The sequence below is a fragment of the Protobothrops mucrosquamatus genome, unplaced genomic scaffold (assembly GCF_001527695.2).
Source record: "Protobothrops mucrosquamatus isolate PMUCROS unplaced genomic scaffold, P.Mucros_1.0 scaffold6767, whole genome shotgun sequence".
NCBI classification, from domain to species: domain Eukaryota; kingdom Metazoa; phylum Chordata; class Lepidosauria; order Squamata; family Viperidae; genus Protobothrops; species Protobothrops mucrosquamatus.
In genome coordinates, this window is record NW_015392582.1 from 1 (window position 1) to 17,645 (window position 17,645).

General features: G+C 36.8%; 1 protein-coding gene across 1 annotated transcript; it reads right to left on the bottom strand.

Annotated features, from left to right (window-relative positions):
• Positions 1 to 10,498: 10,498 nt before the first annotated feature.
• LOC107300357 (nuclear receptor ROR-beta) lies at positions 10,499 to 17,642 on the bottom strand (the record flags this gene model as incomplete). Its single annotated transcript, XM_015829691.1, has 6 exons — positions 10,499 to 10,654; positions 11,959 to 12,071; positions 13,108 to 13,218; positions 15,507 to 15,614; positions 16,198 to 16,330; positions 17,607 to 17,642. Coding segments are annotated over 6 exons (657 nt in total), but the record flags the coding sequence as incomplete, so codon positions are not given.
• Positions 17,643 to 17,645: the final 3 nt, after the last annotated feature.

Sequence of the window (17,645 nt, forward strand, 5' to 3'; positions counted from 1 at the left end):
CCCCCCAAAAAATATTAGAAAGTTTTATTTAAATCTAAATATATATATTTTTAAATAAATTGGTCATCATAAAATACTACCCATGAAAATTCAATTTAGGTAACCCATAAAGGCAGCCTAAATCATTTGTATTTTTGATCCCATCTGCTTTTCTTTCACAGCTGTTTAGACCCCAGAGGTATTTTCCCCCATTAAGATCCTTCAAATATTATTTGGAGAAGGTCAGTTATGGCTTCATCTTGCAGTTACAGAGTGATCTGACCTCAGATTGAAATAACAAATGAAAAATGTACAAAAATATCTTAGTTCATTTGACAGAAAACTTCATTTCGGCTAATTTACACTGGAAGGGTTTGTGGGAAGACAGGAAATGTCATCCGTGAGAAGGTTTTCCTGTCCAAATCTCCCCGAACTGAATACAGATCGGCCTAGGAATTGGGTGTTCAAACTCCTTTTGTGTCAGCTGGATTTCTGTAGGAAAACTTCCCAAAGGATTTGTCTAGAAATATAAGTCAGCAATTATTTTGCAAATGGAATTTTCTATTCCACTAGGTATTTTCCAATTTGCATTCTTACTTGAAATAGGATTTACTGACAACTCTTCCCCTCCCTCCCTGTTATAAAACAGGAATATGACACTAAACACCAAGACTGTTCAAAAGGCTTTATCTATTACAATCAGTTTCCATAAAAAAACTGAGAAATACATTACACTCATAGGAAGCAAGTACATAATTTGCTCTTTGATGTTATTTTCTCCTTAAAAAAGCATTACAAAGTCTTATGCTTAAACACAGACATAGGAAAAAAAAAAAACCAACAGTGTATTTAACTGTCCCAAAGATTATTTACAGGAAAAAAAATTACAGAGACAGCATACATAGTATTAGATCTTCTGCCAGTATATATTAAAAGTAATTCCATTTGAAAAAATATTGTATTTGTCTTCTACATTTCTACAATACATACTCAGGCTTTATTGTTGTATATGTGTGTGATTTTTATTTCAGTGTCAAACAAATGAGGCAGATATTAGAAAGTTGGATGATAAGGACAGAGTTTCTGCAGATATTTAAATTCCTGATGTATGTAAATTGCCTCTCATGTACAGCCAGAATAAATTGTTTCTTTAAAGGTAGTCAAATAAAAATAGCTTTTTGCATTATTTTTTTCAACAGTTCTTTTCCAGGTGATGCCCATGCCTGAGATTTTTTTTTAGGAAAAGCTCAATTAAAAAAACAACAAAAAACCACAGCTGACATGGCAAAGCTATCATGGGAAAAAATTGGAGATCAACGGTTTTCATGCGAATGCTCTCACGTGCTCTCATAATTCTTGGTTCAGACACATTTCAAAGGAAATCCACTAATGACTTGTCATGTTTTATGACTGTCAAAAGGCAGAGCCTGACTTGAAAGAAGAGATGACATGCTATCGCTGCCAAAATCAATAAAATAAATTGTCCCTGAATGATATTACATAATCTGAATTAGGAAACAAAATGGGTTTCACCACTTCAGGACTATCAATGAGGCCTGAACCCAATATGTAATCATTAAGTAGTTTCTTTGATAGATCACAGAGATCCTAATAGGGCTCTAATCAATAGTGAATTCTCTCAGCCCTGTGGATTCAAGTCTATTTTACAGAGCAAAATATAACCATAATAGCTTCCTTTTGTTAACCATCTCCATTTATGTTTTAGTATGCATTGAAAGAATGCATGGCTTTTCAATAAGAAACAGATATAACCTTCAGACTTTACTATCAAAATAGTAAAACAACTAAGTTTTTTAAAATACTGCATCACTTCTGAATCTATCTAACCTGGAGAAGGAACCCAAACCCACTATGCTTATTAGCCCTGGCAGAGTCCATTGCTAGCAGAATATTGTTAATTATTCCTTTTCTGCGCAATAGAGGAGATGGCTTAGGGCAAATATGAATATCTCAGAAAAATAATGCAAAAAGCAGTCCTAGGAAAAAAAGTGATATTCTAAAGAGGGGTAGTCAACCTTGGCTCTTTTATGACTCTTGGACTTCAACTCCCAGAATTCCTGAGCCAGCCATGCTGAGGGCAAAGGGAGAGGTTTCCAAGCTGAGCCATGCTGGCTCAGGAATTCTGGGAGTTGAAGTCCACGAATCATAAAAGAGCCAAGGTTGACTACCCCTGTTCTAAAGCATCACACCTTTCCTACCCAGTGTTTTAAATGGGGTTCAGAAAGCTCAATATATTTCAGTTGTGCTTTATTTATAATGGCCACAAGTGCAATCATTGAATCTCTATGTCTTGTGTAGACTTATAGGTCATGCTATGAGATAAAGAGAAATATATCTGCTATGCCATTTGATGGCTTTCCAGAATAAGTGCAGGATTCCCATCGCCAAAAGAGGAATGCTTGGTTTAATTGAGGGAACTTCAAAAGTTTGTAGAACATCGTATGACACAGGTTTTGCCTGATTCAGACATTGAAGTAATACATTGAAAAGACACAATCATAGTGCATTTGAGCCTTAGAAGGTGGCATACTAATCTATTTTGCTTTGATTCTTTAGGTCAGGAATTTAATCAAAGACAAATATAAGTGCTTTTTTTAAAAAATAAGCTGTTTTAATAAGATAAAATCTTTGAATTTTATCTTCAGGATAAAATCTGTTCTTTACACCAACCTAAGTTTATTAACCATTTGGATTTCTGCTTCTGGAATAACAAAGAATCCAATGGGGCAATATAATTTTAAAATATCCAAGATAATAACTTCTTAAGTTATTCTTTTCCTGCTGAACATGTTTGAATTGCCATTTTTTTTACTTACATAAAATTTATCTGTGTTTCTAGAAAGAAGCATACATTCCTCCTAAACCAACAGCAATATCTTCAGTCATATTAACAGTTCCATCTTTCAAAAATGACCTAACAGAATGCCAAAATAACAATAAACCAATACGGATATAATTACAGTAGAAGATTTTTTTTCCTCGCTGAAAGTTTACAGAAGACAACGTGCAAAACAAACATTTTCTGCAAATATGCTTACAAAAAAGAATTTTCAGATTTTATTGCTGCTATATCCAATTTTTTGCTCATCGTATGAGTGGTTGTACCACTGGGATGAGGAAAATAAACAAAGTATTACATTTTAGGGTACTAAATTCACTGTACGCAGTTCTAGCCTCATGGTCTGTGATGATGCTGGAAACATTTTTTGGATCACCACATTATAGTCCTCCAAAATATTTGTGCGTTTTTTTATTCTTTTTATGTAAACTGAAAGGATGGATTTTTTTTTGTTTCTTTTAAAATTAATGTATGAGCACAATCAGTCCATGTCACTATACATTCAGATTGCTGTTTTAAAAGAAAGTTCTGGAAGTTACCACTGGAGAAATATTATTAGGAATCTTTCAAATAAGGGGAAACAACTATTTTGAGGGTAAAACGTGGTCCAGAATTAGATATATGGAAGAGTTTTCCAAGAGTAAGAATATTTGAATAATGAAACAGTTTCTTCAAGAATCTAGCAGAATCCTTTCATATTCTTAGTGTTGTCAGGGCTGAAGATTAGATTATATACATAAAATTCAAATTCGTTTTATAAGACATGAATCTCTAGTGTGCCGCTTTGTGAATAGATTTACAGTTGTGCAAAGTTTTTGGAGGTCCTGCAACACACGTTCACAAGCTGAACATCCCAGCTTGAAATGTTAAAGTAGCTACTGTATGTCTTTTGGATGGCTTTTGCTGCAGCTGAAAAACCCTGCCCTCAGAGGACTGCCAGAAGTGAAATTGCTATGTACACATACAGTATGCATAGGCAGATGACTCATGAAACTGCGGTATAATCTTCCTACTTGTGAAAAATTGCTTTGGGAGCACCTCAAATGCTTTGCCCAATCCTAATATTTTCATGTGATGCAAAAAGAGGCAGGCGGCAAATTCAGAGTAAGTGTGAATGTTGAAGCGGACCAATGCAGTTCTGGACAAGCTCCCTTCACCAACCTTGTCCTGTTTCAAGATCCTGCTAGACCTTGTTTTTCTTTATTCAATTTGCTGAAGCATGGTCCTACAACAAGCATGATAGGAAAGGGAAAAAAATGCATCAAATGTCGTTGGGAAAATTCATGGTAGGACAAGTTTGTCACAGCACAGACTGGCCACTGCAATCAGACCAAGGTAAGTAGTGATAGGAAAGGACTCTGCATGGAATTTTGATAAGCCAGTATTGGGCTAGTAGAGTGCTGTTTCTGTCTGCCCTCTCTTACACGCCAGTCATTTCAGTGGATTAGATAAACACACATTTTAACCTTGCTATTATAGGACTTTGCTAAAGAACTCTATGAAGTTGTGGGTTGTTGATCGAATTGGACCAAAAAAGAAAAAGAATGCAATTGAGGATGACAGGTGACTGAAATGCAATCAAGGACTTCAAAAATACTTAATAACACAAAGTCCCTCTTGGTCTATATTTACATCATTTAAATACCAAACTGACTAGTAGCAACTGAATGGATTTGTTTCCCACCTTATCTTCCCTTTATGTTGAATTTAGTTTTTTAGAACAGCTTTAATTTGCAAGGAATTACTAAGTGGATTCGAGGGAGGGGGGTGTTTTTATTTTTATTTTATTCACATAAAAGGCATGGTAAGCTATTAAAATAAGGAGCACATTTTAAAATAATGAATGGTATTACATTTAGAGTATTTTTATATGCTATGTGAAATTCCAATTTAAGATACCTTTTGTTTCCCAATTGAGATTATGTCACTTGTTTTAAAAGGTATTGTCATTTATTTTATTTGTTTGTTAGATTTATACCCCACATTTTCTCTAGCAGGTCAAACTGAACCAATGAGCTTGGCCAAACCAAGAGATTAGCCCAATGAATTTCCAATACCCATGATATATTTGAAGTTGGGTTTGTTTGATTGTAGTCCAACAAATTAATGAATGTATCATGCAAGCTATACTCTTGAAAGTTATTCATTAACTGACAAGTTAAAATAGTGAGTGAATCGTATGGGATACCCAATCAATACTAAAGGCACATTCATCTTTCATCATTCACAGGCTGTTGGCAAAACTTCACAAAGACAAGATACTTTAAAGGATGTTGATGAGTAAATATAGCAATAGTTGTTTGTGATCCAACCTAGATTAAATTCTCTCTCTCTCTCTCTCTCTCTCTCTCTCTCTCTCTCTCTCTCTCTCTCTCTCTCTCTCTCTCTCTCTCTCTCTCTCTCTCTCTCTCTCTCTCTCTCTCTCTCTCACACACACACACACACACACACACACACACACACATGAATTTTGCCAAAAATATGCCAGTAATTCATATTATTATAGTTAGGCCAGAAAATATTTGGTGTGAATTGTTAAGATCATGGAAAATGTTTGATTGCCAACACACAGACTCCACGAAAGGGCTCTTTTAAAATAGAAAGAAACTATGGATACTCCCTGTTCCCACTTTTTCTAGCATTGTCCTATATATTTCTCCATGTGGTAAATCAGCAAAACTATGGCGGTTAACTGTTAATACATTGAAATGTTCGGAGTCCAAGACATTGATTCTAAATCATTTATCTAGATTAAATCCCAAGTCTCATTGATTTATAGATGTATATTCAAGTAAGTTCATATACAATAACTGTGCAATAAATCCACCATCCTCAATCTTTCAAATCAATATTTTTTGCCAAATGGTTTGAAATTTTTGCCTATATGCGCAACAATTTGATTCGAATGGATGTATGTTAAGTTTAAAATATGGATTTTGTGCTCCAAATGAAAATGTACCCCCAGTGGTGAATGATGCTCAAGAAGAACAACAGTGAATTCAGTTTCTAACTATTCATTTCTAAAGCTGGCTTGAAAGCCTTGTCTGGGTTTTCCACATTTTGGCATCTCAATTTGTGCCTTTCAACACATTTCTAATAGTTTTTTTTCTTTCATATTAATGTCATTATATATTATTTTTAATAAGGTAATAATATCCCTGAGTGGCATACAGTGCAACATCTGCTTTAAGCAGTGATTGTCAATTACAAAGAGTGAAGGTTTCACACGAAAGAAGAAGATGGCGCTATAGTGTTTGTGGTACATCAGGTATTGATTAGCTTATAGAAATGAGACAAAATGGCTGGGTCATCACAGTCAGACATACAATTAAGTGTCAAGAAAAATCTGGAAGTCTCAGTTTTCAATGTTTCAAGTCCATATGCATTTCACCACTGCTCCCATATTGCCATGTTGGGACGATAACTGAACCCAATCTACAGTTCCACATTTGCTCCATGGTGTACATGGGCTCCTTAGCTGGATGGGCTCTCCTGTTATTTCAAAATGGAGAGAACAAATCCCTTAATGTGAAGGAATCAGTAGATGAATTTACTTTTATGTCACCAGTCTGATTTTCCCTAAAGATTTGCTGAAAAAGGCAAACATTTAATGGACCCTATACTTGATCTGGGCCCCAGGCATTCTCCAATTTTACCAATTAATTAATTTTACTAATTTAAAAAAAATCCATCCTTCCTTCCTTCCTTCCTTCCTTCCTTCCTTCCTTCCTTCCTTCCTTCCTTCCTTCCTTCCTTCCTTCCTTCCTTCCTTCCTTCCAACATATTGGCAGAGTGCAGAGAAATGGAATTAAAGGAATGATCAACTTGGGCAGCTTTTTGTGTATGCATAGCTCTCAGAATAAAATAAATTTAAGGGAAGCTTCCCAATTTCCCCCCAATATAGAATCAAGATGGAGTAAAAAGAAGGAAATCAAGAAGACTGTATTATATGAGAGTTGGAAGAGCTCAAGACCTCCCAGCCTCAAGTCCTGCAAGGTCCCTAATGCAAACAATCATCAAATATATATTGCATTTGGAAACAGCCTGGTTTAATTGAGTGTCTTCTATTACCCTGTTTTCCTAGCAATCGGTAAAGTAATCTTTCCATTAGAAGGAAATATGACTCTTGGAATTAATTCTTTATACAGAGAGCCAGCAGGAGTGACATTTATACAAAATTAAGTCCCTGTAGAAGTGTAACAAGCAGTCTACATCTGTCTGCTCAGACACTGAGAATAAAGTGGCTCAGTGCTTGTACATTATCAGAATACAATATAAAGTGTTATTGCTGTGTTGGTTCCAGAACAGAAAAATCAACTAAAGACAAGAAGGATATCATTTACTGGGACAGTGTCTCTTGTTAATCCCATTCCTTGTAGAGGAAAAGTTTTAAACAAAATAAAATAGGATGTAGCACACATTGATCCAAGAAAGATGTTTTGATACAGCTGCACCTCACACACTTCTTTTTGTAAGAATTGCAATATTGCTGCAAAACAATACTGTGGCGTGGCTAAGGTGCATCTTCTGCCTATCTCCAAAAGGCTCTGGAGCCTTACAAGAAAAAGATACAAATGTCAGAACTAAACAGTTGGAAATTTATTATGGTAGTGATATTTGTGTCTCTGTGTGTGTGTGTGTGTGTGTGTGTGTGTGTGTGTGTGTGTGTGTTAGAGAGAGAGAGAGAGAGAGATGAGAAGAAAATGCTATGTTGCTCTTCATTTCATCCTTTTGTAACAGGTACCTCTAAATTAAGAGAAGTAGCTAATTAATCCCTTCCAGCAAAAAGCTTCTGTTAGCAGAAACAAAAATTGCAATTTTTAATCTCCACTGATGTTTACTTTCAAAACCTGTAATGGATGATTTAGGGACTAACTAGCAAATTCCCAGGGATTGTATAAGAGAGAGAAGCTGTATTATATGAGTGGGAGTCTGCTTATGTACTTCCAAGTTTCAACTTCTTTAGATCTCTCATTACATTGTTCAGAGCTCAAGGAAAGGGTTGCTTCAAGACGACTGTAAGATAATGTATTTCTGGTTTGGAAAATCAGAGGTAGAGATGTTGAATACCTTTCAAAAAACACTATTTGTACCACAGCTCTGCTATATATTTCTATAGGAAAACCTGGAGTGCAGAACACTGTGGGTATAAAGCAATTTTAAAAGAATAGCATTGAACATTGTAATCTGTAAAGAACGTTAATGTCAGAAGCTCAAAAGAATGACTTTACGGGATGGCAGACATCTGAATGCAGGTGTAATGCAAAATAATGAAAGTACTCTATAGTTTTTTCAATTTCTAAGACAGTAAGACAGAGCAATAATGAAGGCCCAATTATGAAGGATGTGTCTTTGTAAGACCTTTAATAACTGTACGTGCATATCTCCGAAGAGTGAATCTGAATCACACAATCCTAAAGGACTAATTCAAAAGTATAGTTTGAGAAACTCAAAAGAAAGAGAGTGATGGTAGGGAGAAAACAATTTTATTGTGCCTGTTTATGAATTCCACTTTATAATTCGTGGGAGACTAAGAAAATTTTAATAGAAAGTATCCTGGAACTAGGTAATAAAATTTTGTAGAATAACTATTTTCCTATTAATTGAGACTCATTTGTGGGAAAAATAGATCTAAAGACAGAGCTTCAACTTTATTGCACATTAGAAACTACTCAACTAGAGCTCTGGATATGAAATGAACCAATGAAAAAAGCTGTTGATCCCAAAGCTGCAGTATAGTTATATAATGGTGATGCATATGGGAAGTCTGCACTCTCACAAAAGATCCTAGCTGATGACTGGATGGCCTTGTGACTTTTACTTCATTCTTCAAAGCTGTCTCTTACTGGACCTGCTCTGATGGCCTTGAAGGATGCCAGAGCAAACTGAATATCTAATTGTTCTTGTTTCAGGAAAGATTAATAAAATAAATTATCTGGTCCACACAAAACAAATGTACTGTGTTGGATGCTGTATGTTGTACTCTGCAATTTAAATAGTTGATTGGTAATATATTTGATAATAGTATAGTTTAATATAGACTTCAGCGCTATCACTGATGAAAAGAAAAATCTCCCATTAATTTTCTCTCTGTCCATTTGAATTATCCAGACAAGGCTTTGGCACCAATTACACAAATCTGACTTTTCATTCACTGGCTGAGTACTCATAAACATTATATACAAATTGATCAGAAATGGTACCATCTTGTCATTATATATAGATGGCAGAGCAAAATTCTACTTGCCCAACATAAACCTAACACATTATACAAAGAGAAATTTAAAAATGTAGGAGAACATCCTTAAAAACAGGGATCTTATTTTATGCTACAAGTGTGCATGTGTGTGTGTGTACATTCCTTATGCATATATGTATATAAGTGTATAGTATTTGGTACATTTCAGGGATGACTAACAGTTGACTCATAAACCAATTTTATCCTCTCTCCAATGGTATTATCAAATGTGAATTAATTCTTGATCAAAACATTTCCTGCAATTTTATTCAAAAAGGAAAAAAATGTTTTTCAAATGATGTTTAGGTTGTGTATGAGAGATTTAATATTGCATCTCTTTCTCTGGATTTTATAAATAAGGTCCTAGATTAGTGTTTCTCAACTTTGGCCATTTCCAGTTGCCAGAATTCTTATCAATGGCCATGCTGGCAGGGGAATTCTGGGAGTTGAAGTCCACATATCTAGAAATGCCCTGGATGATTCTGTTTTATTAGAATTTATAATGGAGAGGTGATTGAATGGTGCATAAAAATATTTTCCTGGTTACAAACATGGTCTAAAGGATAGATCAGGTTCAAGAGTGTGAACGTTGGCCCTCCCTGATATATACTGCTCATAGACAGACAGGACATGAAGTTTCCCCATGTGTCAGAGAATCCATATGGGACTTCAGTACTCCAGCTGTTCCCTTATCCCCCCCACCCCAGGATAATACATAAGGTAATGGGCAGTCCCCAACAACTTTTGTATACTGAGTAGGGAAAAGCGATAGGGTAAGCATGGTATACTCACTCTACTGCTTTGAAATGTGCTTTGCTCACTCTTGTGCCAAGAATTCAGGGAAAGCAGAGCCTTTTAAAATCAGTATGAAGCCCTCAATGCATTGATGCCGCACCCACAAAGGGAAAGTCCATGACTTTTTGCATACACATACACACCTGTTTCCAAGACAGCTACAAATGGCCACATGCATTTAACTAGCTAAAACATAGAAATAGGTAAGCCTAGTTTAGTGAATTTTCCTTAAATTATATTTGACTAAACAGAGTAATGTTGCAAATTACTCCTCTGCTTTCTTTTATATCTACAATAAACATCTATAAACAGTGGTCTCCCAGAACGTAGCCCCAATAAAATAAAATAAAATAAAAAATAAAGATAACACCCAGTATTCTATACTTGCGATTTTCTGGTCAGTTAAAAATTAAAACGGAAAACAAAATTAACCAAAAGAAGAGAAACCAAAGAGGCTCCAGTCAGGAGTGCATATTTACATTCTTCAAACTGTAGCGGTGAAAAATAATTCTATTAAGTGCAGGACATTCCTAGGTTTGCAGTAGTGACAAGTTTTAAAGAAAGTCTTCATGACAACAATTCTTTTGTCTGATCAGTGATGCATTCCAGGAGCTTTAACTTTCCCTTCACTTGCAACCAGTGGTAGAATCTGGATTGAACAGTTCCTTGTATAATGGAGGAAAAAGTGTGTTCACAATATCAGGATGAGATTGTTTAAATACCTGCAATTTTTCTCCATGCAGGTTGCAAAGTGCAGTAATGGTTGGTATCTTGGCTACTAACTGGAAAGCAGACAGAGAAAGATAAACCAAGAATTTTTTTTTATTCCATATCAAAGAGTGCGTAAAGGCATACTTTCAAATTCTTCCAACATCGTTATTTTTTTTTTTTACTTTTAAAAATATTGCAGTAGAATTTAATTTGGTGCTGCTTAATAAAATTGCTGACTTTTCTATGCCAACTAAAGCTAAGGCTGGGCATTAAACAGTTCATAAACAAAGTACACACTGCTTAAAGATGTTTAAATCACTCAAATAAAGTTTAGGGAACCAAAGACTAGCTAAAGTCAATTTTAGGAAAGAAAAAGTGACTTGCTAGAAAGACAAAATCAGAACTTCCGAGACAGGCATCCTTTCAATTAGGTTAATCAGTTAAGGCCTTCTTAATACACTTGAGAAGCTTAAGCAGGAAAACTAAAAAGGGAAACACCTCATTTTATAGTAAATGTCTGTTTCTCTCATGAGAAACATAGCTTTGCATGCTTCCATTCAGTAAGAGAGAATTTGCAGCAGTGACATCATCCATTCTGAGGGGAGCCAGAGGCAAGATGACTTTTGGGGAGTCCCTTGCCTGACTGGGCCAGCAATGTGCTTATTCAACTTTCAATACTTTGGTTTTCCCCCCCCACTTATATAATCTCCTCCTCTTCCTCTTTGTATATCTCACCCCCTGACACCTGTCAAGGAGGTGAGGTAAAACCTATCAGCTCATCTGACTTTAGAAGAATATACTTACACTGTAGTCAAGGCTACTTCTTCAAGTAGCTTTTCAAAGTAACATTCCCTTCAAATGTAGTTTAGTAGTAAGCCTAGCCAATCAAACGCTGCTTCTGGTACAAGGGAGCCAATTAGGGCATTGGTTACAGAAGGGCCTTGCAGAGAAGATCCTCTGCAACTCGTGGTTTGACTCCAATAGGTGCTTCTGAGCTACAGAAGAATTCCAGCAACACATTTCCAGCTATGTCATTTGCTCTTCTGCATGAACCTACTGGAGGTCCATAAATATGGTGGGAAATAGCCTGTTAGAGGTGAGGAACAGCGTTCCAGGAACAACTAGCTTCAGCCAGAATTGGGCCCCAAAACCAGTTAGGGTATTATGTCTAAATTAACCAAGCTTCCCCATGGAAGTCTATATACCTGTAGGTCTGTACTTTCTTTTGATGTCATTGACAAAGCTTTTCCAAGTAAGCCTGGGAATCATTAGATCTGAGTAATTGCTTTCTTTACTGGGGAAAACTACCATTACAAACAAATATCCTAGTATAGTTGTATTTCTAGACATTGGGTTCTCTGTATTGATGCTCTACCTTTGCCAAAGTCTCATCATCAAGATGATTCTTCTGAATCACATGTTGAAGTGCAAAATAAATCTTTTCCTGAAGTTTCTGGACCTTCCTTGGTTCTAAGAGCCAAGCTCGATCTGGCCAAAGAAGAAAGACAACAAAAAAAATTAAATAAGCATAAACATAACTCATTAGTAGGTGGAAAGGAGATTCATGGTAATTGGTTTAATTTTCAGCAACGTAATATCTCCAGTTTGTGAAGGAAGTTCACTATTATAGTTTCAAATCAAAATCTAATTACTTTGAATTCAGCAAGCAATGGCTTTCCACTTTGCTGTGAAATCCTCAATGCGCTTCTCTAACGGATCAATCTATTAATGCCATGGTTGTGCCATGCAGTGTTATCAATTCTACAGGAACATAGTTTACGATTCAGAAGATGTTCTATAAATTTAAAGGACATTGAATTTAAAGAATTTTCCAAGAAAGTGGAAGTACTTGCAAATTACCTCCAAGTAACAATCAATCTGTCCTGTTCATTCATCTCAGTTGATCTGATGTTGAGGATTTCTGAACTACAAGAAGTGATATCTGTGGGGTGCTTAGCAATGACTTTTTTTCTGGGCCTAGCTTCTGAATCTATAACTTATACCAGTGATGGCGAACCTTTTAGAGACCGAGTGCCCCAAACCCACCCCTACCCCTGCTTTGCCTCCCGCCCTGCCTGCATCACCCCTGCCCGCCCCCTGCTCCACCCGCCCACAGGGCCATGCACTGCCTCAATGGCCGGCCGTAGCAGATCACCCAGGCAGCCCTGCAGCACCATGGCAGCCACGCCCTCCTCCCACACCCCGCAGCATCATCTGCATGCTATGGAGCACGAGGGCAGAGTCTTGTACCTGCTGCCCGGCTATGTCCTTGGCTGCGCTGCTCCATGCAGACTGCGCCTGGGGGCGACTCTCCTCCAGGGGGGCTGCTGGAGAGGAGGGGGCCACAGGGGAGGCGGGGCTGGGGGGATGGCACGCGTGCCCACAGAGAGGGCTCCGAGTGGCGCCTCTGGCACGCATGCCATAAGTTTGCCACCACTGGCAAACTTAACAAAACACAAAACGGATTCCATCAATTGACAGTGGTGGAATGTAAAAAAAAGGAAAACCAGTTGCAGAAAACTACCTGGTGATATCAGAACAGCAGATGAAAACAAGGCAATTTCTTCCTCGGTCAGCTGCAATGTACACAAATTCTTTGCGAAGTCAAATGCTTCATTCACAAGGTCGTCAGAACCTACAGGCAACACAGATAACCAAGTCAAATTCTTGAAATATATTTTGAGCGAGAAACTTTGTAAATGCAGTGATCTTTTCAACTGGAAAAGCTGAGAACTTCTGAGTTCCTTCTGTGTCTGAAGCAGTGCAAGAAAATAAAAGCCATTTTTCCACCCAGCAGCTGAGTTTTTGATATTCTGTAAAGATCTACTTTCACATGAATTATGAGCATTAGAAATATGTTCCTCTAGAATAGCATAGAATAACAGAGTTGGAAGGGACCTTGGAGGTCTTCCAGTCCAACCCCCTGTTTAGGCAGTGGCTATAGGATTTATACAGCTCAACTATTAAGCACTGTTGTCAAGTTATTACCTCCTACATGAAGTTTCTGGGCATGGGTTTGAAAATAGCGAGAATGAATCTCACACTCACATGCTTCAATTAGTTAAGATTGTATACTTTATGGTTGAAGAGATCTAGTTTTCCATTCAGCTCTATCAACAGCCCAATCATTCTCAGTCCTGGGTCCACTCAAGGGAGTCACATGATCCATGACAATAATACTGGTGGGCTTTCCTGTCATTTGCCCATCAATTCTGCATGCTGCTGTCTTAAATACCCACCTCAACTTTAGAGATGGAATACGTGAAAGAGGAACTAGTGAACAGTTATTGGGTTTGTAATGAGCAGCCAGTCATTCACCTATCTAAATCAGAGGTCCCCAACCTTTTGGGCATCAGGGACCGGTTACGTGGCGAGAGGTTTTTCCACAGACCAGAGAGGGCATGGTTTTGTGTGCTGCCTGCATCCCGTGGATGGGGCTTTGCTTGTTTGTGCAGCCCGGTTGCTGGCAGGCCGTGGCCCATTACCAGTCCATGGACCAGGGGTTGGGGACCCCTGATCTAAACCACTTAGGATTATAAAGACAAATTGGGACCTGTCACTTAATTTCTTATTATAAATCTAATGTGCTCATTCACTTCATATAATCTATGTAGAAGTAATTTCCCCTTTCAGGTTAGAGGGATAGAATCAAGATCACGTGAAGTATTAATACCACTTTACAATGCCTTAGTAAGGCCACACTTGGAATACTGCATCCAGTTTTGGTCGCCGCGATGTAAAAAAGATGTTGAGACTCTAGAAAGAGTACAGAGAAGAGCAACAAAGATGATCAGGGGACTGGAGGCCAAAGCATATAAGGAAAGGCTGCTGGAAGTGGGTATGTCTAGTTTAATGAAGAGAAGGACGAGGGGGGACATGATAGCAGTATTCCAATATCTCGGGGGCTGCCACAAAGAAGAGGGAGTCAATCTATTTTCCAAGGCACCTGAGGGCAGGACAAGAAGCAAAGGATGGAAACTAATCAAGGAGAGAAGCAACCTAGAACTAAGGAGAAACTTCCTGACAGAACAATTAACCAGTGGAACAACCTACCTCCAGAAGTGGTGAATGCTCCAACACTGGAGGTTTTTAAGAAGAGACTGGGCAGCCATTTGTCTGAAATGGTATAGGGTTTCCTGCCTGAGCAGGGGGTTGGACTAGATGACCTCCAAGGTACCTTCCAACTATTATTATTATTATTATTATTATTATTATTATTATTATTATTATTATTATTATTATTATTATTATTATTATTATTATTATTATTATTATTATTATTATTATAAAAGCAAACAAAAAACCTGAAGTTACTTTTTAAAACTTTCTGAACACACTAGAATTTGTGATCTCACAAAATAACCTCTGCCCTTTCATACTTGTATCCTGAGGTCAGACATAAAAGCTGCCTCAGGATGTTATGACCAACCTGCCCTCCTCTTTCCTGCTATGAATGCCTAGGATCTCTCACTCTAAATCTTTGGATTCCTCCATCAGTATGTATTGTATGTGTACTACCTTATACCTTAATCTTATTCTGATCCAAAATCCAAACTTGTACTTTTTTGCAAATCTAGTAGAAGTTTTCAGCCTGTATTTTTTTTTTTAATAATTTGGTAGCAACTCATAAATCTACGGGAGAAATGAATTTCAATTCTGCTTACCCAGGTGACATGGCAAAAGCATGTAAAATAATTACTGAATAAACAGAGATTCAAAAACAAGAAAGTTGGTTTGTTGCTACTATATGGGACATAAGCAGAATATCCTGATAAGAACTGGATTTTAATTCTCTTTCAAGGAAATAGATCTAGCAGATTCTTGGTCCCCTAAATACTGCAGATGGTGATGAACTGAAATATATCTTTTTATCCCAATTGCTTACAAAGCCTTCAGTTTGAATAAACAAAACAGCCTGCCTACCCAAAGCCTTGAACATTTGCATTCCTCCATATTTTCCTTCAAACAAGACGGTGTTGTTGAGTGGATTGAAGGCACGACACATTCTCACTAGAACAACTTCCAAGCAGCCTGAAATGATAACAAAAGTCCTGAGATATTACATAGAAATATCCCAACAAGATGGTATAGCCAGTTCTGTTGGCTATAAAAGTACAATCTCTGGTATTTGATGAATGTTGTAAGAAAAGATATATTAAAACTTTATTCTAGAAGATCATTAATTTTTTTAAACTTTGTACCACTATGATGATGATAGATAGATAGATAGATAGATAGATAGATAGATAGATAGATAGATAGATAGATAGATTTATTTATTTGCTTGTTTGTTTGTTTGTTTGTTTGTTTATTGAAAAAATTTATATACTGCCCATCTCACTGTCAATTGACTGGGGGGCAGCTTACAACATCATGCTTTCAATCACTTTTATGTGCAGTTAAACCTATAACATTGGTGTTTCCACATGATAGACACTATGCAATTTTCTATTCTGCATTCTGGAATAGAAAAAAAAATACTGTTAAGAATTTGTAATTTTTACAAAGCGTAACAGGTCCTGTATCTTTATCTTCTTTTATTGATCAAATTTTATTGATGCTGATTCAGTATTGTACTTAAGTATTAAGTATTATTATAATCTCCTCCACAAACCTGATTTGAGAAGTAGAATCTGATCATTTTGACAGAGTTCCATGAAGCCCGCTATCCGTTTTGCAAATTCCACCACATACTGAATTGCGTGTGTGATCTGGATTGCGCACTGCTGCCATAATGCTTCTCTTGACTTCAAGAAGAAATCACATGAAAAAGAAGGAAACCAGACAGAGAATGTTCTTTAGGTCACAGATGAGCAGAGATTATGCTGTTGAAAATTGGTAGCAGATTGCCAAACATCTAATGTTTAATGTATCTGGCTAAGGTTTTTTTCCCCCTAAAACTCAGTTCCCCTCCTCCTCTGCCTCATGAATCTGTTTACCCATTTGCATAATGTCATTGTCCCATTCATTGCGGCTCTTATTCGTTTTAAAAATATTCTCATTCCCCATAAAAGCTGTCCACTCTTGAATTAGATTATGATCATCATGAAATGATTTGCCCTTCTGGATGTTAAATAAATCCCTGGTTTTCTTTAATTAAGGTTTCTGCTTCACTGTCATTATGCTTATATTCCTAGCACTTTGATTCCAATCACCAACTTCTCTAGGAGGGTAGACCCGTAACAAAAAAAAGACCGGTATTAGGAATACCCCTCTTTATTTAAACCCAGGAATGGTTTTTGAACAAGTCAGGATAGTACATTAGTTCTGCCAAGTTCTTAACACAATCAAATTATATGACTCCACTTTTGATATTTCTCTAATGAGGAAATTACAAGTGGAAATCACAAAAGAACAGAGAATTAGAAGATCAGTTGGGCATGTTTCATTCATTGTTCTAAGTGCACATTCATCTGGAAACTTGCACGATTAAATACATGGCAACTAAACATACAAACTGTACTAACACAAATAAATGACAGTGCTTTCAACAACTCATAGAATGACTTAGGTTATAACCATGTGACAGGTTGTTAGGTTTGTTGGAAAACCTTTTTCTCCGCATTTGCTTATAGCAGGCATATTTTCAGAGAAGGGAAAGAGGTAACTCTATTATAAGAAAGAACTGTAGTAGTTGGGGTTTTAATCTTCTCCCTTATAATAAAAGGTGAGTAAGAAAGGGATGATAACTGTAGCTACAATATGCATTGTGTAAAGAAAATAATGTCAGCACCTCAGATCATCCAGTAAATTAAATTCAGGAAATATAAGAGAAAAGATTTTTTCCCCCACAGAGCATAAGTAAAAGGCAGGAACACAACTGAGGGTAGGTACTCAAAGTGATAGACACAACAGGTTAGCACAAAAATTAGATGGAGATTGGGACGATTGCTTCATCTTTTAAAACATCCTTATTTAATTTTGCAATTGCTGTAGTTACAATCATGAATTTAGAGAGGCAATGCAGAGAATAGTTCTGCGTGGAAGAAAGAAACAAGACATTTTATTGAAATGTTTTTCTACCTTGCTCTGGTATATTTTGATTTCTTCATACGTGTGGGT